This window comes from Oncorhynchus kisutch, linkage group LG19 (genome assembly GCF_002021735.2).
Source record: "Oncorhynchus kisutch isolate 150728-3 linkage group LG19, Okis_V2, whole genome shotgun sequence".
In the NCBI taxonomy this organism is placed as follows: Eukaryota; Metazoa; Chordata; class Actinopteri; order Salmoniformes; family Salmonidae; genus Oncorhynchus; species Oncorhynchus kisutch.
Window position 1 is genome coordinate 31,945,519 of NC_034192.2, and position 27,851 is coordinate 31,973,369.

The 27,851-nt window shown below is 43.5% G+C and overlaps 1 protein-coding gene across 31 annotated transcripts in view; it reads right to left on the minus strand.

Annotated features, from left to right (window-relative positions):
• LOC109864681 (protocadherin gamma-C5) overlaps positions 1-27,851 on the minus strand; it is a 186,029-nt gene that overhangs the window by 87,306 nt on the left and 70,872 nt on the right. For 2 of the 31 annotated variants that reach the window (XM_031798543.1, XM_031798535.1), the window contains exon 1: positions 18,585-21,168. The exons of 15 other annotated variants lie outside the window; for them this stretch is intronic. In XM_031798543.1, the coding sequence (XP_031654403.1) occupies positions 18,585-20,984 (2,400 nt within the window). In that variant the 5' untranslated portion in view covers positions 20,985-21,168. Of the gene's footprint in view, positions 1-139; positions 2,728-4,830; positions 7,526-7,921; positions 10,573-12,233; positions 15,104-15,491; positions 18,092-18,584; positions 21,169-21,813; positions 24,308-24,899; positions 27,512-27,851 lie in introns of those variants that run through there. 14 more of the 31 variants (XM_031798558.1, XM_031798523.1, XM_031798549.1 and 11 more) reach the window with 14 other exon arrangements.

Below are 27,851 nucleotides of genomic sequence, written 5' to 3' on the forward strand. Positions count from 1 at the left end.
TCCACAGCCTTGGTGCTGAGAAGGACACGAGAAGGCGATCTGAAAATGCAACCGGCATATGACGAATTTCAGACCATCGTAAAGGCTGTTACCAAGAACACTTGAGTAAATAGTACAAATCATTTTCATTAACACCAACCTCTAGTGGGGAGTCTGGTTCATCCAGGATGTTCTTCTCGTTCTGCATCCGCTGCATCGTCCCTGTAGAACTGGGGTCTATTATCAGTACGTTCTGACTACAGGGTCTGGCGAACTGACAGTCACTCTTTCTGGAGTCAGTCGTCCTGCACACCTCGTAATTGTACACGTGCTGTAGAGTTCCTGTCCCCAAAGTGTCTGCGTAACGTGGTGGATAATACGGAATAACCGGGAGATTGGAATGATAGAGGACACGAGACTGTCTCCATCTGTATATTTTCACTGATATGATAACCACTAAACACGTGATGAACAGAAATGAGACTACAGCCAAAGCCAAGACTAAGTAAAAAGTCAGGTTGTCATTGTACTCCTTGTCGTGCGTAAAGTCAGTGAACTCCGAGAGCACTTCAGGGAAGCTGTCCGCCACCGCCACGTTAACATTGACTGTAGCTGAACGAGAGGGCTGCCCGTTGTCCTCCACTACAACAACAAGCCTTTGTTTCACAGCATCTTTATCATTGACTTGGCGTATAGTTCTTATTTCCCCATTCTGTAAGCCCACTTCAAACAGCGCTCGGTCTGTCACTTTCTGTAGTTTATACGAGAGCCAAGCATTCTGTCCAGAGTCCAGATCAACAGCCACCACTTTAGTCACAAGATAGCCAACATCTGCTGAACGAGGCACCATTTCAGCCACCAGAGAGCTGCTAGTCTGGACTGGGTACAGAACCTGAGGCGCGTTGTCATTCTGGTCCTGGATCATTATTTTCACAGTCACATTGCTACTGAGAGGAGGGGAGCCTCCATCCTGCGCTTTTACGCGGAACTGGAAATCCTTGATGTGCTCGTAGTCAAAAGAGCGCACTGCATGGATGACTCCACTATCAGCACTAACGGACACATATGAGGAAACGGGCACTCCGTTAACCGAGGAGTCCTCCAGTATGTAAGAAACACGGGCATTCTGGTTCCAGTCAGCGTCTCTGGCTTTCACTGTGAATATAGAGAGGCCCGGTGTGTTGTTTTCTATAATGTAGGCCTCATATGAGCTCCTCTCAAAGACAGGCGCGTTGTCATTCACATCTGATATCTGTAAGGTGAGAGTGACGCTGCTGGAGAGCGAGGGCACACCCTCATCAGAGCAGGTCACACTGATGTTATACTCAGAGACTCTCTCTCGGTCCAAGTCACTGTCAGTTACAAGGCTATAGAATTTATTAGATGTAGATTTAATGGTGAAGGGAATATTTTCATTTATCCCACAGTTTACTTGACCGTTGTGGTCAGAGTCCGGATCGTTAACGTTGATCATAGCTATAACCATATTTGGGCTTGAGTCCTCAGCTATTGAACTAGACTTTGACATTATATTAATAACGGGACTGTTGTCGTTGACGTCAATAATATCGATGATTATTTTACTAGAATCGGATAGTCCTCCCTCATCCATTGCCTCAATAAACATTTGATAATGTTTAGCTTTTTCATAATCGATTTGACCAATGAGTCTAAGTTCACCACTGTCGCTGTCTAACTCAAACAGATCAGTACTGCTGGACAAAGAATAGCTAACGACACTATTTGATCCTTTATCCGCGTCAGATGCGCTGACTTTTGTCATCAAGGTTCCTTTCGGCGAATTTTCAACAACGGTTGCTTTGTATATCTCCTGCGTAAAAATCGGGGCATTGTCGTTCGCATCTAATACAATGACGTGTATCTGCACTGTTCCAGACAACTGAGGCTCACCTCCATCGAGTGCGGTTAAGACTAAAGATATCTGCTCCTGTTTCTCTCGATCTAAAGGTTTCTGTAAAACCATCTCTACTTTTTTACTCCCGTCAGGTTGATTTTTTAGTTTTAACTGAAAATTAGCAGTGGGTTTAAGGATGTAGCTCTGGAGACCGTTAACATCAACGTCAGGATCCATCGCCCTCTCCAGCATAAACGTAGAGCCAGTCACAGCGGTTTCACTAATTTCAAAACGTCTCTCGTTCTTTTTAAAACTAGGATAATTATCGTTTACATCTGTAATCTCAACAGTTACTCGAAAGAATTCCATGGGATTTTCTAAAATAATTTGAAAATGCAGTGCGCAAGGCGTCGTCTGTCCGCAGAGCGCTTCACGGTCTATTCTCTCTCTGATAAGGAGAACTCCCCTTTCTTTATTCAACTCGATGTATTCTGCGCTGTCCCCAGTATAAATACGAGCTTTACCTGATTTCAATCTTTTTATATCTAAACCCAAATCCTGCGCTATGTTACCGATTAAAGAGCCTGTCGCCATTTCCTCCGGAATGGAGTAACTGACCTGCCCGTGCACTGAACTGAGAGAGAGGACCGAGATAAACAACAGTACTTGCCGTGTCATTGTTCTGTCCGATATTTTCCCTTCACCATGAAACAACAAGCAGGTTATACAATCCGTAAAGAAGTCAGTAATATTGCATTCGTTTCTAGTTCAAAACATCAAAGGTAAACGACTCAACAATAAACCATTTTGGAACAAGAGAATGGCAGCTCTGTATCTTAGTATTAGTGTTCTCTGTAAACCGGACTGTGCGCTCTGTGTGCCGCTCTGTCTCTGTCTAATATATCGAGATGATGGGGGAAGGACTGCGACACATTTGCTATGAAGCTGCAACACACTAACCAACAGCGTCCCTCTGAGTTCAAACCACTGAACTACTGATATACTGAAAAAATATATATATTCGAACACACTTGAGAAAGTTTGAGTCTCCAAACTATAAAACACAGTACAACTATGCTAACAACACAAACAGGCCAATGTATTAATGATACATGAAAACCAGTTTGTCAATGAGATGTGAACAAACAAGGTCTAAAGATAATACACGTTGAGTGAAACTTCTACTTTAGAAAACTGCAGGCTCACTGATTGAAATACAGATTATTTGCAAACCACCGCTGTCCATGGCCGTGGTGCTGAAATGACCACATATTAGTGGAATATGGAGCATTTATGACCATGGAAACTTGCCAGGTACACAGACTTGATTTCAAACAGGTAAAATCACCGATAGCCTACATATAGACATACACTGCTCAAAAAAATAAAGGGAACACTTAAACAACACAATTTAACTCCAAGTCAATCACACTTCTGTAAAATCAAACTGTCCACTTAGGAAGCAACACTGATTGACAATACATTTCACATGCTGTTGTGCAAATGGAATAGACAACAGGTGGAAATTATAGGCAATTAACAAGACACCCCCAATAAAGGAGTGGTTCTGCAGGTGGGGACCACAGACCACTTCTCAGTTCCTATGCTTCCTGGCTGATGTTTTGGTCACTTTTGAATGCTGGCAGTGCATTCACTGTAGTGGTAGCATGAGACGGAGTCTACAACCCACACAAGTGGCTCAGGTAGTGCAGCTCATCCAGGATGGAACATCAATGAGAGATGTGGCAAGCAGGTTTGCTGTGTCTGTCTGCGTAGTGTCCAGAGCATGGAGGCGCTACCAGGAGACAGGCCAGTACATCAGGAGACGTGGAGGAGGCCGTAGGAGGGCAACAAGCCCAGCAGCAGGACCGCTACCTCCGCCTTTGTGCAAGGAGGAGCACTGCCAGAGCCCTGAAAAATGACCTCCAGTAGGCCACAAATGTGCATGTGTCTGCTCAAACGGTCAGTAACAGACTCCATGAGGGTGGTATGTGGGCCCGATGTCCACAGGTGGAGGTTGTGCTTACATCCCAACACCGTGCAGGATGTTTGGCATTTGCCAGAGAACACCAAGATTGGCAAATTCGCCACTGGCGCCCTGTGCTCTTCACAGATGAAAGCAGGTTCACACTGAGCACATGTGACAGACGTGACAGAGTCTGGAGACGCCGTGGAGAACGTTCTGCTGCCTGCAACATCCTCCAGCATGACCGGTTTGGCGGTGGGTCAGTCATGGTGTGGGGTGGCATTTCTTTGGGGGGCCGCACAGCCCCCCATGTGCTCGCCAGAGGTAGCCTGACTGTCATTAGGTACCGAGATGAGATACTCAGACCCCTTGTGAGACCATATGCTGGTGCGGTTGGCCCTGGGTTCCTCCTAATGCAAGACAATGCTAGACCTCATGTGGCTGGAGTGTGTCAGCAGTTCCTGCAAGAGGAAGGCATTGATGCTATGGACTGGCCCGCCCGTTCCCCAGACCTGAATCCAATTGAGCACATCTGGAACATCATGTCTCGCTCCATCCACCAATGCCACGTTGCACCACAGACTGTCCAGGAGTTGGCGGATGCTTTAGTCCAGGTCTGAGAGGAGATCCCTCAGGAGACCATCTGCCACCTCATCAGGAGCATGCCCAGGCGTTGTAGGGAGGTCATAAGGGCACGTGGAGGCCACACACACTACTGAGACTCATTTTGACTTGTTTTAAGGACATTACATCAAAGCTGGATCAACCTGTAGTGTGGTTTTCCACTTTAATTTTGAGTGTGACTCCAAATCCAGACCTCCATGGGTTGATACATTTGATTTCCATTGATAATTTTTGTGTGATGTTGTTGTCAGCACATTCAACTATGTAAAGAAAAAAGTATTTAATAAGAATATTTTATTCATTCAGATCTAGGGTGTGTTATTTTAGTGTTCCCTTTATTTTTTTGAGCAGTGTATATGAAACATACAGTTTCAGGGAAAATTTAAATTATTTAAATATAACAGACCTCTATTGGGGAGTCTGGCTCATCCAGGATGTTCTGTTCGTTCTGCATCCGCTGCATCGTCCCTGTAGAACTGGGGTCCATTATCAGTACGTTCTGACTACAGGGTCTGGCGAACTGACAGTCACTCTTTCTGGAGTCAGTCGTTCTGCACACCTCGTAATTGTACACGTGCTGTAGAGTTCCTGTCCCCAAAGTGTCTGCATAACGCGGTGGATAATACGGAATAACCGGGAGATTGGAATGATAGAGGATGCGAGACTGTCTCCATCTGTATATTTTCACTGATATAATAACCACTAAACATGTGATGAACAGAAATGAGACTACAGCCAAAGCCAAGACTAAGTAAAAAGTCAGGTTGTCATTGTATTCCTTGTCGTGCGTAAAGTCAGTGAACTCCGAGAGCACTTCAGGGAAGCTGTCCGCCACCGCCACGTTAACATTGACTGTAGCTGAACGAGAGGGCTGCCCATTGTCCTCCACTACAACAGTGAGCCTTTGTTTCACAGCATCTTTATCATTGACTTGGCGTATAGTTCTTATTTCCCCATTCTGTAAGCCCACTTCAAACAGCGCCCTGTCTGTCGCTTTCTGCAGTTTATACGAGAGCCAAGCATTCTGTCCAGAGTCCACATCAACAGCCACCACTTTAGTCACAAGATAGCCAACATCTGCAGAACGAGGCACCATTTCAGCTACCAGAGAGCTGGTAGTCTGGACTGGGTACAGAACCTGAGGCGCGTTGTCGTTCTGGTCCTGGATCATTATTTTCACAGTCACATTGCTATTGAGAGGAGGAGAGCCTCCATCCTGCGCTTTTACGTGAAACTGAAAATCCTTGATGTGCTCGTAGTCAAAAGAGCGCACTGCATGGATGACTCCACCATCAGCACTAACGGACACATATGAGGAGACGGGAACTCCGTTAATCGAGGAGTCCTCCAGTATGTAAGAAACACGGGCATTCTGGTTCCAGTCAGCGTCTCTGGCTTTCACTGTGAATATGGAGAGGCCCGGTGTGTTGTTTTCTATAATGTAGGCCTCATATGAGCTCCTCTCAAAGACAGGCGCGTTGTCATTCACATCTGATATCTGTAAGGTGAGAGTGACGCTGCTGGATAGCGAGGGCACTCCCTCATCAGAGCAGGTCACACTGATGTTATACTCAGAGGCTCTCTCTCGGTCCAAGTCGCTATCCGTTATTAGACTGTAAAAGGCGTTAGATGTTGATTTAATAGTGAATGGGACGTTCTCATTTATGCCACAGTGAACTTTACCATTATTTTCTGAATCAGGGTCGTTCACGCTCATCATAGCTATTACTGTGTTCAGACGGGAATCCTCTGGTATTGAACCGGACATGGAAATCAAATTAATAAGAGCACTATTGTCATTCACGTCAATGACATAAATTATTATTTTACTTGAGTCTGAAAGGCCTCCACTGTCTATTGCTTCTATATCAATCTGATAATTTCTGGCTTTTTCATAATCAATTGGGCCATCTAATATCAAAACCCCATCTGCATTTATATGAAACAATTCTGAACCACTGTCCATACCATTCGAAATTAGATAGGACACTTCACCATTTGTGCCTTTGTCTGCATCAGAAGCACTAACTGTAGTGACAACCGTTCCTTTTTGTGAATTCTCTGTTATTGTTGCCATATAAACTGTTTTGGTAAAAACCGGCGCATTGTCGTTTGCATCTAACACGGTTACGTGTATCTGCATTGTCCCAGACATTTGAGGCTTGCCTCCATCCAAAGCAGTTAACAACAGCGACATATGCTCCTGTTTCTCTCTATCTAAAGGTTTCTGTAAAACCATCTCTACCTTTTTACTTCCGTCGGCCTGACTATGTAATTTCAGAATAAAATTATCTGTGGGTTTCAGCGAGTAGGTTTGGAGACCGTTTAAACCAATGTCTGGATCTACTGCTTTCTCTAACACAAATTTAGAGCCAATCACCGCCGACTCACTGATTTCCACTCTTCTTTCAGCCTTTTTAAAACTGGGAGCATTATCGTTTATATCTGTGATCTCAACAGTTACCGGGTACAATTCCATCGGGTTTTCAAGAGAAATCTGAAAATCCAGTGCACAAGGCGTCGTCTGTCCGCAGAGAGCTTCACGGTCTATTCTCTCTCTGATAAGGAGAACTCCCCTTTCTTTATTCAACTCGATGTATTCTGCGCTGTTTCCAGTATAAATACGAGCTTTACCTGATTTCAGTCTTTTGATATCTAAACCCAAATCCTGCGCGATGTTACCGACTAAAGAGCCTGTCGCCATTTCCTCTGGAATGGAGTAACTGACCTGCCCGTTCACTGAACTGAGAGAGAGGATCGAGATAAACAACAGTACTTGCCGTGTCATTGTTCTGTCCGACATTTTCTCTGCGATATCAAACAACACAAACGTTATAATCCGGATAGAAGTCTGTAATATTCCACTGGTTTCCAGTGCAAAACGTTAAAAAAATGTCCCAAAATCCAACAAGGTTGAACAAAAGAATCGCAGCCCTGAGTCACAGTGTTTAGTGTTCCCTGCAACCCCGACTGCGCGCCCTGTACGGGTCTTTCTCTCTAATATACCGAGATGATGGGGGAGGTACTGCTGCAAATCTGCTCTAAAATTGTAACACACTGACCAACAGCGTCCCTCTGAGTTCAATGGACTCCACTACATAAAATTAAAACATTACAACATACTTAAGGTGTCAGTTTACAAACGATAAAATACCGTATTGTTCTTATATCAACAACTAAGCGAATGTAAATATGACAAAACAAAGTCAGTGAGATATTAACACACAAGGTCCAGTAAAATACACATTGCATGAAAATATTCTACAATAGGAAACTATTTGCTAAGCATTGAAATAAACGCTATTTGCCAAAAGCCGCTGTCCATGACCATGGTGCTGAAATGGCCCCACATGTAGAAGGAAGAGCATTTCTGACCATGGAAAGTCCCCAGGTACGAAACAGACTAGATTTTAAACAGATAAAATCGCCGATGCATTTAGACAGACACATGAAACATATAGTTTTATGGAAAATATAATATCTCTAATCTAACAGACCTCTATTGGGGAGTCTGGTTCATCCAGGATGTTATTTTCGTTCTGAATCCGCTGCATCGTCCCTGTAGAACTGGGGTCCATTATCAGTACGTTCTGACTACAGGGTCTGGCGAACTGACAGTCACTCTTTCTGGAGTCAGTCGTTCTGCACACCTCGTAATTGTACACGTGCTGTAGAGTTCCTGTCCCCAAAGTGTCAGCGTAACGCGGTGGATAATACGGAATAACCGGGAGATTGGAATGATAGAGGATGCGAGACTGTCTCCATCTGTATATTTTCACTGATATGATAACCACTAAACACGTGATAAACAAAAATGAGACTACAGCCAAAGCCAAGACTAAGTAAAAAGTCAGATTCTCATTGTACTCCTTGTCGTGCGTAAAGTCAGTGAACTCCGAGAGCACTTCAGGGAAGCTGTCCGCCACCGCCACGTTAACATTGACTGTAGCTGAACGAGAGGGCTGCCCATTGTCCTCCACAACAACAGTGAGCCTTTGTTTCACAGCATCTTTATCATTGACTTGGCGTACAGTTCTTATTTCCCCATTCTGTAAGCCCACTTCAAATAGCGCCCTGTCTGTCGCTTTCTGCAGTTTATAAGAGAGCCAGGCATTCTGTCCAGAGTCCACATCAACAGCCACCACTTTAGTCACAAGATAGCCAACATCTGCTGAACGAGGCACGATTTCAGCCACCAGAGAGCTGCTAGTCTGGACTGGGTACAGAACCTGAGGCGCGTTGTCATTCTGGTCCTGGATCATTATTTTCACAGTCACATTGCTACTGAGAGGAGGGGAGCCTCCATCCTGCGCTTTTACGCGGAACTGGAAATCCTTGATCTGCTCGTAGTCAAAAGAGCGCACTGCATGGATGACTCCACTATCAGCACTAACGGACACATATGAGGAGATGGGCACTCCGTTAACCGAGGAGTCCTCCAGTATGTAAGAAACACGGGCATTCTGTTTCCAGTCATCGTCTCTGGCTTTCACTGTGAATATAGAGTGGCCAGGTGTGTTGTTTTCTATAATGTAGGCCTCATATGAGCTCCTCTCAAAGACAGGCGCGTTGTCATTCACATCTGATATCTGTAAGGTGAGAGTGACGCTGCTGGAGAGCGAGGGCACGCCCTCATCAGAGCACGTCACACTGATGTTATACTCAGAGGCTCTCTCTCGGTCCAATTCGCTGTCAGTTACTAAGCTATAGAAATGATTCGACGTTGATTTAATTGTAAATGGAATGTTTTCATTTATGGAACACTCTACTTTACCATTATCACCCGAGTCTGAGTCTTGAACATTGATAATTGTTACAACTGTGCCAGACACAGAATCTTCGAATATTGCATTTGTCTTAGACATAATATTAATGATTGGTTTGTTATCATTTAAATCAGAAACATCGACGATTACTTTGCAAGAATCTATGAGTCCTCCGGCGTCTCTTGCTTGAATTTCAATTTGATATTTTTTCATTCTTTCGTAATCAATATTTCCTAATAGACTCACTACACCGTCATCATCATCAACTTCAAATAATTCAGCACCGCCTTCGACGATGTTTGACATAGAATATGTAACTTTTCCGTATGAGTCTTGATCAGCATCAGTCGCGCTTACTGTAGCTACAATGGTGCCTTTAGGCGCGTTCTCGGTTACACTGGCCTTGTAAACGGCTTGGGAACAGACAGGTGCATTATCATTGGCGTCTAGTACAGTGATGATTATCCGCATTGTTCCTGATAGCTGAGGCTCTCCTCCATCTACTGCTGTCAAAATCAGCGATATCTGCTCCTGTTTCTCTCGGTCTAGAGGCGTCTGCAAGACCATTTCCACATTTTTACTACCGTCAGGTAAAATGTGTGATTTTAATATGAAATTATCGGTTGGTTTTAGGGTGTAGCTCTGCAGGTCATTCACACCAACGTCATTATCAACTGCTCTATCCAAAACGAACCTAGCTCCGGGCTGTGATGACTCACTTATTTCGAATTCCATTTCATTCTTTTTGAAACCCGGTGAATTATCATTGATGTCTGTGATCTCAATCGTTAAGCTGTAAAATTCCAATGGGTTTTCAAGTAGAATTTGATGGTGTAAAGCGCATGGCGTCGTCTCTCCACACAACGCTTCACGGTCTATTCTTTCCTTGATAAAGAGCACTCCCCTTTCTGTATTCAACTCGATGTATTCTGCGCTGTCTCCAGTATAAATACGAGCTTTACCTGATTTCAGTCTTTTGATATCTAAACCCAAATCCTGCGCGATGTTACCGACTAAAGAGCCTTTCGCCATTTCCTCTGGAATGGAGTAACTGACCTGCCCGTGCACTGAACTGAGAGAGAGGATCGAGATAAACAACAGTACTTGCCGTGTCATTGTTCTGTTCGACATATCCTTTTCACAATGAAACCATAAACACCATATAATCCATTAAACAATTTGCAGTGTTCCGTTAAAAGTACGTTCAGAAAATAGCACAATTCTCTGCCAATAATCAGTCTCTCTGGAACAAAAGAATCCAATATCGGAGTCTCCGTGCTCAGTGTTCTCTGTAACCGGACTGTGCGCTCTGAGTGCGGCTCTCTCTCTCTCCAATATATCGAGATGATGGGGGAAGTACTGCTGCAAATCTGCTTTAAAACTGCAACACACTAACCAACAGCGTCCCTCTGAGTTCAATCCACTGAACTACAGATTACTTTAAAACAATAAACTAATCGAAACATATTGTATATGAGAAGGTTTGAGTATCCGAAGAATAGAATACTATTAGGTGAAATCAACACATATAGGCCAATGCATGATGACAAATGTAAACCAATATGTCAAGGGGATGTGGGCAAATAATGTATACCGAAAAGCACGTTGCGTGAAACTAGACTACTGTGGGAGACAACAAGCACCCCTTTGAAATTCACACTCTTTGCAAAGCAACTCTGTCCATGATAGTGCTTCTGAAATGGCCACACATCAGTGGAATGAAGAGCATTTCTGACAGACTCGATACAAAATAAAATGTAAACATAAGATACAGATGAAAAAATATCGTTTTACGGAAAATCTAATGACTAAAACATAACAGATTTCTGTTGGGGAATCGTGCGCGGAACTGGAAATCCTTGATCTGCTCGTAATCAAAAGTATAGTCCTATCAAGTTTAACCCAACCCTGTCATGTGGAATATATTAACACATTTAGAACAACTGTAAACATAGATCCCAGAGGATGTGGACAAGCAATCTCCAACAAGATACACGTTGCTGAAACAAGACACTGCCATCAGACACACATAACTGCACCACATATCCCACTTTCACAAAATGCTTGAAGACATGGCTAAAGGTCAATCAGATTTGTGAACATGGTCCCTAGCTGTGTGTTGCCGCTCTCCATGCTGTCTGTTGTCTGTAGCTTGTGAGGTGTGGAAACACTTTGTTGCTTTTATGAATCTTGTCTTGCTGCTATTTGTTTTATGTTGCTCTGTCTGTATGCTACGTCTTGCTTGTCCTATGTTGCTCTGTCTGTATGCTGTGTCTTGCTTGTCCTATGTTGCTCTGTCTGTATGCTGTGTCTTGCTTGTCCTATGTTGCTCTGTCTGTATGCTACGTCTTGCTTGTCCTATGTTGCTCTGTCTGTATGCTACGTCTTGCTTGTCCTATGTTGCTCTGTCTGTATGCTACGTCTTGCTTGTCCTATGTTGCTCTGTCTGTATGCTACGTCTTGCTTGTCCTATGTTGCTCTGTCTGTATGCTACGTCTTGCTTGTCCTATGTTGCTATGTCTGTATGCTACGTCTTGCTTGTCCTATGTTGCTATGTCTGTATGCTACGTCTTGCTTGTCCTATGTTGCTATGTCTTGCTTGTTCTATGTTGCTATTGTCTATATTGTAATTGTTTTTAATAACCTGCCCAGGGACTGCGGTTGAAAATTAGCCGGCTGGCTAAAACCGGCACTTTTACTGAAACGTTGATTAATGTGCACTGTCCCTGTAAAAATAAAAATAAACTCAAACTCAAACTCAAACGACAGAATAGAAAACCGGATGTATGGACGCTATGGTGCATTCTATACAATCTATACACATGACTGATATAGATTTAGGAATTTAATTCTTATAACAGCGAACAATCCATGTCAGTTGGTGATGAATTTACAACATCAGTGGAATGAATAGAATTTATGTACATGGATAGTTTCCAAAATAAAAAAGACTCGATTGTAAACAGTTAAACACGATTAAACAATAAATTAGACATACAAATACAGCGTTGAGGGGGAAATTAATTATTTAAACGTAACAGACCTCCAATTGCGAGTCTGGTTCATCCAGGATGTTCTGTTCGTTCTGCATCCGCTGCATCGTCCCTGTAGAACTGGGGTCCATTATCAGTACGTTCTGACTGCAGGGTCTGGCGAACTGACAGTCACTCTTTCTGGAGTCAGTCGTCCTGCACACCTCGTAATTGTACACGTGCTGTAGAGTTCCTGTCCCCAAAGTATCTGCGTAACGCGGTGGATAATACGGAATAACCGGGAGATTGGAATGATAGAGGATGCGAGACTGTCTCCATCTGTATATTTTCACTGATATAATAACCACTAAACACGTGATGAACAGAAATGAGACTACAGCCAAAGCCAAGACTAAGTAAAAAGTCAGGTTGTCATTGTACTCCTTGTCGTGCGTAAAGTCAGTGAACTCCGAGAGCACTTCAGGGAAGCTGTCCGCCACCGCCACGTTAACATTGACTGTGGCTGAACGAGAGGGCTGCCCGTTGTCCTCCACTACGACAGTGAGCCTTTGTTTCACAGCATCTTTATCATTGACTTGGCGTATAGTTCTTATTTCTCCATTCTGTAAGCCCACTTCAAACAGCGCCCTGTCTGTCGCTTTCTGCAGTTTATACAAGAGCCAAGCGTTCTGTCCGGAGTCCACATCAACAGCCACCACTTTAGTCACAAGATAGCCAACATCTGCTGAACGAGGTACCATTTCAGCTACCAGAGAGCTGGTAGTCTGGACTGGGTACAGAACCTGAGGCACATTGTCATTCTGATCTTGGATCATTATTTTCACAGTCGCATTGCTACTGAGAGAAGGGGAGCCTCCATCCAGCGCTTTTACGCGGAACTGGAAATCCTTGATCTGCTCGTAGTCAAAAGAGCGCACTGCATGGATGACTCCACTATCAGCACTAACGGACACATATGAGGAGACAGGCACTCCGTTAACCGAGGAGTCCTCCAGTATGTAAGAAACACGGGCATTCTGGTTCCAGTCAGCGTCTCTGGCTTTCACTGTGAATATAGAGAGGCCCGGTGTGTTGTTTTCTATAATGTAGGCCTCATATGAGCTCCTCTCAAAGACAGGCGCGTTGTCATTCACATCTGATATCTGTAAGGTGAGAGTGACGCTGCTGGAGAGCGAGGGCACGCCCTCATCAGAGCACGTCACACTGATGTTATACTCAGAGGCTCTCTCTCGGTCCAAATCACTGTCTGTTACTAGGCTATAGAAGCCGTTCGATGTAGATTTAATGGTGAAAGGAATGTTTTCGCTTAAAACACAATTCACGACTCCGTTATTATCAGAGTCTGGGTCGTGGACACTCATTACAGCGATAATAGTCTGGGAAGGGGAATTTTCTGGTATTGATTTAGAAGTTGACATCATGTCAATCAAAGGGTTGTTGTCGTTAACGTCTGCAATGTCCACTACTAATTTACTGGAATCTGAAAGACCGCCTTGATCCTTTGCTTCTATGTCAATCTGGTAATGTTTAGCTGTTTCATAGTCGACCTTGCCTATCAAACGCACCTCGCCATTGCTTTCATCTATTTCAAATAGATCCAAAATACCATCGATACTACTTGATATTGAGTAAGTGACTAAACCGTTTGATCCGTTGTCTATATCAGTTGCACGAACTGTAGTTAATAATGTACCCCTCTGTGAATTTTCCACAAAACTGGCCTTATATATTGCCTGCGTAAAAACCGGAGCATTGTCATTTACATCCAGCACAGTGACGTGTATCTGCACTGTTCCAGACATCTTAGGCTCACCTCCATCGAGGGCGGTTAACACTAAAGATATCTGCTCCTGTTTCTCTCGATCTAAAGGCTTCTGCAAAACCATCTCTACCTTTTTACTTCCATCAGCCTGACCTTGTAATTTTAAAATAAAATGTTCGGTTGGATTAAGGGAGTAGCTTTGTAGTCCATTCGCTCCTATATCTGAATCAAAAGCTCTTTCCAATACAAATTTAGCACCGATCACAGCTGATTCACTAATTTCGAATTTCATTGCATCTTTTTTGAAAACAGGAGCATTATCATTGATATCGGTAATCTCAATTGTGACTTGATAAAATTCTATTGGGTTCTCCATAATAATCTGAAAATGTAGTGCGCAAGGCGTCGTCTGTCTGCACATCACCTCACGGTCTATTCTCTCTTTGATAAGGATAACTCCCCTTTCTTTATTCAACTCAATACATTCTGCACTGTTTCCAACGTGAATACGAGCATTACCTGATTTTAGTCGTTTTATATCCAACCCCAAATCCTGCGCGATGTTACCGACTAAAGAGCCTTTCGCCATTTCCTCTGGAATGGAGTAACTGACCTGCCCGTTCACTGAACTGAGAGAGAGGAACGAGATAAACAACAGTACTTGCCGTGTCATTGTTCTGTCCGACATTTTCCCTTCACCATTAAACCACAACCACCATTCAATCCGTTAAGCAATTTTAAATATTCTGTTAAATAGAAATCCAGAAAATAACAATAATGTCTTCCAATAATCCTTATCGCTGGAACAAAAGAATCGCAGCTTGTGTTCTCTATAACACGGACTGCGCGCTCTCTGCGTGCGGCTCTTTCGCTCTGTAAAATATCGAGATGACGGGGAGGTACTGCTGCCAATCTGTTCTAAAACTGCAACACACTGACTGACCAACAGCGTCCCTCTGAGTTCAATGCACTGAACTTCAGCTATTCTTAAAAAATAAACAATTCTAAAATGTTTGGGAAGGGTTGAGTCTCCAAAAAAGAATGTACAGCCCAATCATGTTTTACACAACCCAGTCATGTGGGCAATATTAACACATGAACAACTGTAAACATAGATACCACAGGATGTGGACAAGTAATCTCAAATAAGATAAACGTTTATGAAACTATAGGCCGACATCACAACCGAACACGACTTCAGAAAACTGGACGCATGGTAGCGTGGTTTATTATACAAATACACAATTACTTATATATATTTATGAAATTAATTCATATTATTTTACATTTTTGCATGATCTTGACAATGGTGAAGACGTCAATATAATTCACAATTTCCTATGTCAAAGCTCCCTGTTTGCAAAGCACCGCTGTCCATCTCAGTGGTGCTGATTTGGCCACATCAGGGGAATGAACAGCATTTCTGTCCACGGAAAGCTTCCAAAAGTAAAGACTCGATTTAAAAACAGTCAAAGACAACTATATAATGCATTACACATAAAAAATATAGTTTTAGGGGAAAATTCATTATTTAAATATAACAGACCTCTATTGGGGAGTCTGGCTCATCCGGGTTGTTCTGTTTAGTCTGCATCCGCTGCATCGTCCCTGTAGAACTGGGGTCCATTATCAGTACGTTCTGACTACAGGGTCTGGCGAACTGACAGTCACTCTTTCTGGAGTCAGTCGTTCTGCACACCTCGTAATTGTACACGTGCTGAAGAGTTCCTGTCCCCAAAGTGTCAGCGTAACGCGGTGGATAATACGGAATAACCGGGAGATTGGAATGATAGAGGATGCGGGACTGTCTCCATCTGTATATTTTCACTGATATAATAACCACTAAACACGTGATGAACAAAAATGAGACTACAGCCAAAGCCAAGACTAAGTAAAGAGTCAGGTTGTCATTGTATTCCTTGTCGTGCGTAAAGTCAGTGAACTCCGAGAGCACTTCAGGGAAACTGTCCGCCACCGCCACGTTAACATTGACTGTAGCTGAACGAGAGGGCTGCCCGTTGTCCTCCACTACAACAACAAGCCTTTGTTTCACAGCATCTTTATCATTGACTTGGCGTATAGTTCTTATTTCCCCATTCTGTAAGCCCACTTCAAACAGTGCCCTGTCTGTCGCTTTCTGCAGTTTATACGAGAGCCAGGCATTCTGTCCAGAGTCCACATCAACAGCCACCACTTTAGTCACAAGATAGCCCACATCTGCTGAACGAGGAACCATTTCAGCTACCAGAGAGCTGCTAGTCTGGACTGGGTACAGAACCTGAGGCGCGTTGTCATTCTGGTCCTGGATCATTATTTTCACAGTCACATTGCTACTGAGTGGAGGGGAGCCTCCATCCTGCGCTTTTACGCGGAACTGGAAATCCTTGATATGCTCGTAGTCAAAAGAGCGCACTGCATGGATGACTCCACTATCAGCACTAACGGACACATATGAGGAGACAGGCACTCCGTTAACCGAGGAGTCCTCCAGTATGTAAGAAACACGGGCATTCTGGTTCCAGTCAGCGTCTCTGGATTTCACTGTGAATATAGAGAGGCCCGGTGTGTTGTTTTCTATAATGTAGGCCTCATATGAGCTCCTCTCAAAGACAGGCGCGTTGTCATTCACATCTGATATCTGTAAGGTGAGAGTGACGCTGCTGGATAGCGAGGGCACACCCTCATCAGAGCACGTCACACTAATGTTATACTCAGAGGCTCTCTCTCGGTCCAAATCACTGTCTGTTACTAGGCTATAGAAGCCGTTCGATGTAGATTTAATGGTGAAAGGAATGTTTTCGCTTAAAACACAATTCACGACTCCGTTATTATCAGAGTCTGGGTCGTGGACACTCATTACAGCGATAATAGTCTGGGAAGGGGAATTTTCTGGTATTGATTTAGAAGTTGACATCATGTCAATCAAAGGGTTGTTGTCGTTAACGTCTGCAATGTCCACCACTAATTTACTGGAATCTGAAAGACCGCCTTGATCTTTTGCTTCTATGTCAATCTGGTAATGTTTAGCTGTTTCATAGTCGACCTTGCCTATCAAACGCACCTCGCCATTACTCGCGTTTATTTGAAATAAGTCCAAAATACCAACTTTGCTACTTGATATTGAGTAAGTGACTAAACCATTTGATCCGTTGTCTATATCAGTTGCACTAACTGTCGTTAATAATGTACCCCTCTTCGAGTTCTCGACGACACCCGCCTTATATATCGCCTGTGTAAAAACCGGAGCGTTGTCGTTTGCATCCAAAACTGTGACGTGTATCTGCACTGTTCCAGACATCGTAGGCTCACCTCCATCGATAGCTGTTAACACTAAAGATATCTGCTCCCTTTTCTCTCGGTCGAGAGGCTTCTGCAAAACCATCTCTACCTTTTTACTTCCGTCATCTTGCCCATGTAATTTCAGAACGAAATGATCAGTTGGGTTAAGGGAGTAGCTTTGAAGTCCATTTATTCCAATATCAGAATCAAAAGCTCTTTCTAGTACAAATTTAGCTCCGGTCACAGCTGATTCGCTTATTTCGAATTTTATTGAATCCTTTTGGAAAACTGGAGCATTATCATTGATATCGATGATCTCAATAGTGATTCGATAAAATTCTATTGGGTCCTCCATAATAATTTGAAAGTGTAAAGCACAAGGCGTCGTCTGTTCGCAGAGAGCTTCACGGTCTATTCTCTCTCTGATAAGGAGAACTCCCCTTTCTTTATTCAGCTCGATGTATTCTGCGCTGTTTCCAACGTGAACACGAGCTCTACCCGAAGTCAGTCTTTTGATATCTAAACCCAAATCCTGCGCTATGTTACCGACTAAAGAGCCTTTCGCCATTTCTTCCGGAATGGAGTAACTGACCTGCCCGTTCACTGAACTGAGAGAGAGGACCGAGATAAACAACAGTACTTGCCGTGTCATTGTTCTGTCCGACATTTCCCACTGCAGAATTAAATCACAAATACCGCAAAGGTCCGTTAAACAATTTGCAATATTCAGTTTCACGTAAATCCAGAAAATAACACAATCTTCCGCCAATAATCCGTATCTCTGGAACAAAAGAATCGCAGCTCGGTGTCTGGGTGCTTACTGTTCTCTGTAACCCGGACTGCCCGTTCTGCGTGCGGCTCTTTCCCTCTCTAATACATCGAGATGATGGGGGAGGTACAGCTGTAAATCTAAAACTGCAACACACTAACCAACAGCGTCCCTCTGAGTTCAATGGAATGAACTACAGAACACGATAAATATTCCAACATATTTGAGATGGTTTGATTGTCCGTGGGATCAAATATAGCACTATGATGCTATATCAACACACGTAGCCTCATGAATGAATTACAACAGCAAATCAACATGCCTGAGGGGTGTGGAGAAAGAATGTCTAACGAAAAACACGTTCAGTGATATTATGTTAATGTAGGAAGCTACAGGCTACCTATTGAAATAGAGCGTCTTTGAAACTGTTGCTGTCCATGACCTTGGTGCTGAAATAACCACTTATTGGTGGAATGAAGAGCATTTTTGACGGATTCAATTTCATACAAAAATCGCACAACACATTTAGACATAGGATGCACATTAGAAAAGTGGTATTGGCGAAAAGATAATGACTCAAATACAACAGACCTCTATTGGGGAGTCTGGTTCATCCAGGATGTTCTGTTCATTCTGCATCCGCTGCATCGTCCCTGTAGAACTGGGGTCCATTATCAGTACGTTCTGACTACATGGTCTGGCGAACTGACAGTCACTCTTTCTGGAGTCAGTCGTCTTGCACACCTCGTAATTGTACACGTGCTGTAGAGTTCCTGTCCCCAAAGTGTCAGCGTAACGCGGTGGATAATACGGAATAACCGGGAGATTGGAATGATAGAGGATGCGAGACTGTCTCCATCTGTATATTTTCACTGATATAATAATCACTAAACACGTGATGAACAGAAATGAGACTACAGCCAAAGCCAAGACTAAGTAAAAAGTCAGGTTGTCATTGTACTCCTTGTCGTGCGTAAAGTCAGTGAACTCCGAGAGCACTTCAGGGAAGCTGTCCGCCACCGCCACGTTAACATTGACTGTAGCTGAACGAGAGGGCTGCCCATTGTCCTCCACTACAACAGTGAGCCTTTGTTTCACAACATCTTTATCGGTGACTTGGCGTATAGTTCTTATTTCCCCATTCTGTAAGCCCACTTCAAACAGCGCCCTGTCTGTCGCTTTCTGCAGTTTATAAGAGAGCCAGGCGTTCTGTCCAGAGTCCACATCAACAGCCACCACTTTAGTGACAAGATAGCCCACATCCGCTGAACGAGGTACCATTTCAGCCACCAGAGAGCTGCTAGTCTGGACTGGGTACAGAACCTGAGGCGCGTTGTCATTCTGGTCCTGGATCATTATTTTCACAGTCACATTGCTACTGAGAGGAGGGGAGCCTCCATCCTGCGCTTTTACACGGAACTGGAAATCCTTGATCTGCTCGTAATCAAAAGTGCGCACTGCATGGATGACTCCACTATCAGCACTAACGGACACATATGAGGAGATGGGTACTCCGTTAACCGAGGAGTCCTCCAGTATGTAAGAAACACGGGCATTCTGGTTCCAGTCAGCGTCTCTGGCTTTCACTGTGAATATAGAGAGGCCCGGTGTGTTGTTTTCTATAATGTAGGCCTCATATGAGCTCCTCTCAAAGACAGGAGCGTTGTCATTCACATCTGATATCTGTAAGGTGAGAGTGACGCTGCTGGAGAGCGAGGGCACGCCCTCATCAGAACACGTCACACTAATGTTATACTCAGAGGCTCTCTCTCGGTCCAAGTCACTGTCAGTTACTACAGTAAAGAAATTATTCGATGTTGATTTCATCGCAAAAGGAATGTTTTCGTTCATAGTGCACTGCACCCTGCCATTTTCCCCAGAATCAGGGTCTTGGATATTCATCATTGTTACTACAGTCCCAGGTGTAGCATCCTCAGATATACTATTTGTCTTTGACATGGTATTAATGGATGGTTTGTTATCATTTGTATCCATTACTTCAATAATCACTTTGCACGCGTCAGAGTGTCCTCCCTGGTCTGTAGCCTGAACGTCTATCTCATAATGTTTCATTTTTTCATAATCAACATTCCCAACTAATCTCACAACGCCATATTTTTCGTCTACCTCAAATAATTCAGCAGCACCCTCAGCAGTATTCGATATAGAGTATGTAACCCTTCCGTTAGGACCTTGATCAGCATCAGATGCACTGATTGTGGTTAAAACGGTGCCTTTAGGAGCACCTTCTGATATACTGGCCGTATACTCTGCCTCAGCACAAACAGGAGCATTATCATTAGCGTCAAGTACAGTGATGACTATCTGCATTGTTCCTGATAATTGAGTCTCTCCTCCATCTAACGCTGTTAATGTCAGAGAAATATGCTCCTGTTCCTCTCGGTCTAGAGGTTTCTGTAAAACCATCTCTACGTTTTTACTACTACCAATTTTACTATTCGGTTTTAAAATAAAATGATCAGTGGGTCTAATGTAGTAGCTTTGAAGGCCATTTATACCTACGTCATTATCAATCGCTCTCTCCAAGACGAATCTAGCACCCGTTAAAGCAGACTCGCTTATTTCAAATGTCATTGCATTCCTTTTAAAAACCGGAGCATTGTCATTGGTATCCGTTATTTCAACTGTGATGCTGTAAAATTCCATTGGATTCTCCAGAATAATCTGAAAATGTAGCGCGCAAGGTGTAGTCTGTCCGCAGAGCGCCTCACGGTCTATTTTCTCTCTGATAAGGAGAACTCCCCTTTCTTTATTCAGCTCGATGTATTCAGCGCTGTCTCCTGTATAAATACGAGCTTTACCTGATTTCAGTCTTTTGATATCTAAACCCAAATCCTGCGCGATGTTACCGACTAGAGAGCCTTTTTCCATTTCCTCGGGAATTGAGTAACTGACCTGCCCGTGCACTGAACTGAGAGAGAGGACCGAGATAAACAACAGTACTTGCCGTGCCATTGTTCTGTCCGACATTTTCCCCTGCACATGAAGAATCAATCACGTTATAATCCGTAAAACAGTCTGTAATATTCAGTTTGGTATCAGTGCTGATAAACAAAGCGCAACGTGTCCAAAAAATCGTGTCGCCAGAACAAAAGAATCGCAGCTCCGTGTTTCCGTACTTAGTGTTCTCCGTAACCTGGACTGTGCGCTCTGCGTGCGACTCTTTCTCTCTCTAATATATCGAGATGATGGGGGAGGTACTGCTGCAAATCTGCTCTAAAACGGCAACACACTGACCAACAGCGTCCCTCAGAGTTCAGACTATTAAATTACAGAATTGAACTAAGAAAGAGAAACACCCCAGGAGACTTGGGGATGTTAAGGGCCCCACATCAGAGAGAGTACTAAGGTAACCATATAGACTACGTCAATTAATTATCTTGGTCAATGAATGTAGGCCAAATGTACACCAAGATCCCGGAAAGATGTGGAGAAAGAAAGTCTGAGCCTATCCCCTCACACATGGAATAACAATACAACAGAACACAATGTTAGGCAGCAGGTAAAACCGGAAATGAATGGAATGTTGTGGATGAAATACACGTAGCCTATCATAGAATGTTTAGAACTACAAACTCTATGCTTGCTTGATATTCATAAGGACGTTATTATCTTTACCCTCAGCGATGATTCAGCTACAATGCAAGTCACCCCATTTGCAAAGCGCCGCTGTCCATGACTGTGGTGCTGAAAGTGCAATAACAATGGAAAGAAGAGCTCTTCGGACAGTGGGAATGAAATCAACTCGAACGATGCATTTAAAGATGTAAATGGATACAAATGGAAATAGATAACAGACCTCTAGTGGGGAGTCTGGTTCATCCAGGATGTTCTGTTCGTTCTGCATCCGCTGCATCGTCCCTGTAGAACTGGGGTCCATTATCAGTATGTTCTGACTACAGGGTCTGGCGAACTGACAGTCACTCTTTCTGGAGTCAGTCGTCCTGCACACCTCGTAATTGTACACGTGCTGTAGAGTTCCTGTCCCCAAAGTGTCTGCGTAACGCGGTGGATAATACGGAATAACCGGGAGATTGGAATGATAGAGGATGCGAGACTGTCTCCATCGGTATATTTTCACTGATATAATAACCACTAAACATGTGATGAACAGAAATGAGACTACAGCCAAAGCCAAGACTAAGTAAAAAGTCAGGTTGTCATTGTACTCCTTGTCGTGCGTAAAGTCAGTGAACTCCGAGAGCACTTCAGGGAAGCTGTCCGCCACCGCCACGTTAACATTGACTGTAGCTGAACGAGAGGGCTGCCCGTTGTCCTCTACTACGACAGTGAGCCTTTGTTTCACAACATCTTTATCGTTGACTTGGCGTATAGTTCTTATTTCCCCATTCTGTAAGCCCACTTCATATAGTGCCCTGTCTGTCGCTTTCTGCAGTTTATAAGAGAGCCAGGCATTCTGTCCAGAGTCCACATCAACAGCCACCACTTTAGTGACAAGATAGCCCACATCCGCTGAACGAGGTACCATTTCAGCCACCAGAGAGTTGCTAGTCTGGACTGGGTACAGAACCTGAGGCGCGTTGTCATTCTGGTCCTGGATAATTATTTTCACAGTCACATTGCTACTGAGTGGAGGGGAGCCTCCATCCTGCGCTTTTACACGGAACTGGAAATCCTTGATCTGCTCGTAATCAAAAGTGCGCACTGCATGGATGACTCCACCATCAGCACTAACGGACACATACGAGGAGACAGGTACTCCGTTAACCGAGGAGTCCTCCAGTATGTAAGAAACACGGGCATTCTGGTTCCAGTCAGCGTCTCTGGCTTTCACTGTGAATATAGAGAGGCCCGGTGTGTTGTTTTCTATAATGTAGGCCTCATATGAGCTCCTCTCAAAGACAGGAGCGTTGTCATTCACATCTGATATCTGTAAAGTGAGAGTGACGCTGCTGGAGAGCGAGGGCACGCCCTCATCAGAGCACGTCACACTGATGTTATACTCAGAGGCTCTCTCTCGGTCCAAGTCACTATCAGTTACAAGACTATAGAAATTGTTTGAGGTCGATCTCATCACAAAGGGAATATTGTCCTCAATAGAGCACTGCACTTTACCATTTCCATCAGAATCTGGGTCTTGAATATTCATCATTGTTACGACTGTGCCAGGTTTAGCATCCTCAGATATGCTATTTGTTTTTGACATAATGTTAATGGAAGGTCTGTTGTCATTTATATCGATTACGTCAATAATTACTTTACAAGAATCGGTGTTACCTCCTTGGTCTCTGGCTTGAACGTCAATTTGATAATGTTTAGTTCTTTCGTAATCAACATTCAGGTTTAATTTTACTACGCCATCCTCTTTACCAATCTCAAATAGTTGGGCTGCTCCAGATTTTGGAACATGATAGGTAACTGTTCCATATGAACCTTGATCAGCGTCAAATGCAGTGACTGTGGTTAAAACAGTGCCTTGAGTTGCGTTCTCCAATACACTGGCCTTGTAAACCGCTTGGGAACAGACAGGTGCGTTATCATTGGCGTCAAGCACAGTGATGATTATCTGCATTGTTCCTGATAGCTGAGGCTCTCCTCCATCTACTGCTGTTAATATCAGAGATATTTGCTCTTGTTTCTCTCGATCTAAAGCTTTCTGCAAAACCATTTCAACATTTTTACCACCGTCTGGCAAATGTTGCGTTTTTAAAATGAAATTATCGGACGGTTTCAGAGAATAGCTATGAAGGCCGTTAATGCCAACGTCGTCATCAATTGCTCTTTCTAAGACAATCCTGGTTCCCGTTAAAGCGGACTCGCCTATTTCATATTTAATTTCACTCTTTTCAAAAATAGGTGAATTGTCATTTACATCGGTTAACTCAATTGTTATGCTGTAAAATTCCATGGGATTCTCTAAAATGATTTGCAAATGCAATGCGCAAGGCGTCGTCTGTCTGCAGAGCGCTTCACGGTCTATTCTCTCTTTGATAAGGAGAACTCCCCTTTCTTTATTCAACTCGATGTATTCTGCGCTGTCTCCAGTATAAATACGAGCTTTACCTGATTTCAGTCTTTTGATATCTAAACCCAAATCCTGCGCGATGTTACCGACTAAAGAGCCTTTCGCCATTTCTTCCGGAATGGAGTAACTGACCTGCCCGTGCACTGAACTGAGAGAGAGGACCGAGATAAACAACAGTACTTGCCGAGCCATTGTTCTGTCCGATATTTTCCGTATGAGATCAAATAATACAAAACATATAGTCCGTTAAGAAGTCAGTAATATTCCATTCGTTTTTAGTAAAAAAAAAAATCAAAGGTAAATGCCTCAACAATCCTGAAAAAAAAATTGGAACAAAAGAATCCCAGCACGTCCTCTCCGTGCTTGGTGTCCTCTGTGACATGGACTTTGCGCTCTGCGTGCAGCAGTTTCTCTCTCTTAATACATCGACATAATGGGGGAGGAACTGCTACAAAACCGCTCTAAAATTGTAAGACACTGACCAACAGCGTCCCTCTGAGTTCAATCCACTGAACTACTGATATTCATTGGAAAAAAGAGTAAACATATTTCGGAAATAATGTTATGCTATTATCAAAAAATAAGCCAATGTATTAATGACAAACGGAAACCAATATGTAAGTGAGATGTGGACAAACAAGATCAAACAAAAATACGCGTTGAGTATAACCGCTACTATAAGAGTGAAACAGATGTATTACAGGCAACATATTGAAATAAAGCTGTCCGTGGCCTTGGTGCTGAAATGGCCACATATTATTGAAATAAACAGCATTTCTGACCTTTGAAACTTACCAGATTTGCAAGTTCAATTTCTAATAGTTCAAATCACACGATAGTCCTAAAACATACACACATCATAGTTTTAGGTACAAGATAATTATTAAAATACAACAGACCTCTAACGGCGAGTCTGGTTCATCCAAGATGTTCTGTTCACTCTGCATCCGCTGCATCGTCCCTGTAGAACTGGGGTCCATTATCAGTACGTTCTGACTACAGGGTCTGGCGAACTGACAGTCGCTCTTTCTGGAGTCAGTCGTCCTGCACACCTCGTAATTGTACACGTGCTGTAGAGTTCCTGTCCCCAAAGTGTCTGCGTAACGCGGTGGATAATACGGAATAACCGGGAGGTTGGAATGATAGAGGACACGAGACTGTCTCCATCTGTATATTTTCACTGATATAATAACCACTAAACACGTGATGAACAGAAATGAGACTACAGCCAAAGCCAAGACTAAGTAAAAAGTCAGGTTGTCATTGTACTCCTTGTCGTGCGTAAAGTCAGTGAACTCCGAGAGCACTTCAGGGAAGCTGTCCGCCACCGCCACGTTAACATTGACTGTAGCTGAACGAGAGGGCTGCCCATTGTCCTCCACTACAACAGTGAGCCTTTGTTTCACAGCATCTTTATCATTGACTTGGCGTACAGTTCTTATTTCTCCATTCTGTAAACCCACTTCAAACAGCGCCCTGTCTGTCGCTTTCTGCAGTTTATAAGAGAGCCAGGCATTCTGTCCAGAATCCACATCAACAGCCACCACTTTAGTAACAAGATAGCCAACATCTGCTGAACGAGGTACCATTTCAGCCACCAGGGAGCTGCTAGTTTGGACTGGGTACAGAACCTGAGGCGCGTTGTCATTCTGGTCCTGGATCATTATTTTCACAGTCACATTGCTACTGAGAGGAGGGGAGCCTCCATCCTGCGCCTTAACTAAGACCGTAAGCTGTTTTATTTGTTCATAATCAAAGGAGCGCACAGCATGTAAAACTCCTGTTTCAGAGTTAATTGATATATAAGAAGAGACTGGAGTTCCACTGATCTGCGTGTCCTCCAAGAGGTACGAGATTCTCGCGTTTTGATTCCAGTCAGAGTCCCGCGCGCTGACAGTAAATATGGACATTCCAGGAGAGTTATTCTCTGTGACGTAAGCCGAGTAGGGACCTTTATCGAACAATGGGGCATTGTCATTTACGTCAGAGATTCTAAGGTGTAGTGTCCTGGCGCTAGAGAGAGGAGGCGAACCAGAATCTGTTGCTGTAATTGTTATGTTGTACTCGGACACCGTTTCTCGGTCAAAAATCGAATCTGTTATCACATTATAGTAATTAGTCATTGAGGATTTGATCTTAAATGGGAGGTTAGTATCTATAGAGCATGTAATCTGTCCATTTCTCTCTGAATCAGTATCTTTAACATTTATAATAGCAATAGTTGTGCCCGGAGGAGCATCTTCAGACACAGGGCTGGAGAAAGACATGACGTTTATAACTGGTGAGTTGTCATTAACATCAATAACTTCAATGACAACTTTACTTGTGTCTGTTAAACCACCCTGATCTTTAGCCTCTACTCTAACTTCGTATTTCTTATTTTTCTCATAATCTATCTGACCCGAAACAGATATGATTCCGGTGTTCTCATTAATGATAAATATGTCTGCTATGCTGCCCTTTAACTTTGATAAACTGTATGCTATTTCTCCGTTCGATCCGCCGTCTGCATCACTGGCATTCACGGTTGTGATATATGTCCCCTTTGGAGCGTTTTCCATCACAGTAGCCCTGTACACTGATTGGTTAAACACAGGCGCATTGTCATTGGCATCTAGGACGGTGATCTCTATATTTACTGTGCCAGATCTCTGCGGATTTCCACCGTCTACAGCGATTAGCTTTAGAGAGAGACGAGGAAGCTCCTCTCTATCTAATGGTTTCTGGAGGAACATCTCTGCATATTTACTACCGTCTGGATTCGCATGCTTTTTTAGAATGAAATTATCATTGGGAGTTAAAATGTAATTTTGTAGGGCGTTGAGACCTACATCGGGATCCTCTGCACTCTCTAGTGGAAACCTAGCTCCAACTGTGGCCGATTCGCTAATTTCAAAATTAATATCTTTATTTGGAAAAACGGGTGCATGATCGTTTACATCTAATATTTCTACAGTGACTAAGTGCAGTTCCATCGGATTCTCTAGAATGATTTCGAAGCTGAAGCTACACGGCGTGATGTCAGTACAAAGCTGCTCTCGGTCTATTCTCTCACTCACGACTAGAATCCCTTTGTCTGTCTTCAGCTCTGTGTACTGAATGCTTTCTCCGGTCACGATACGGGCCCGGCCCGCTCGGAGTCTTTTCAAATCTAATCCCAGGTCTTGAGCTACGTTACCGATAAGAGAGCCTTTCTTCATCTCCTCCGGAATGGAATAGCGGATTTGTCCACTGACAATATGATTGAGATACAGGAGAAAAATAAGTACTTGCCATCGCAGTCCACAACTTGAACGCCATCTTACGCATTTTGGTTGAAGGAATCCTTCAGTTGCCATAGCCAACGAAGAATAAATCCCACAGGAAAATTCCTTACACTATATCTTCAGAAACGTTGAGCAAAGAGAGGAGTAATATGTAATATTTTGTTTCAATCCAGGCTATTTTCACCGTCCCTTCCACTTAACAGTAATAAACATGGATCAGAGTGTTTCTCTGTCGCGCCCCGCATCGTATGAAGCGCAATCTCTCCCTCTCTTCTGGTAGAGCGCAGTGATAGGGGAGTTAACTCCACTGACTGACAACACTGGACAGAATTTATTTCACTGATCAACAGCGGCCCTCAGAGTCTAAAACATGAACACCAGATTATATTTGATTTCATTTAAACGTATAAATTATTCAACACTTTACAGAACTACTCCCGTTCCAAACAGGTAGTTGAACACTGTGGTGCAATATAAGTGAATGCATCGTTCAATCACTATGATATTACGACCAGCGAGGCAAGTAGCAATCATTTGATAGCCTACTAAAACGTGTCACACTATCCAGTCAGCGCTAGATTGGAA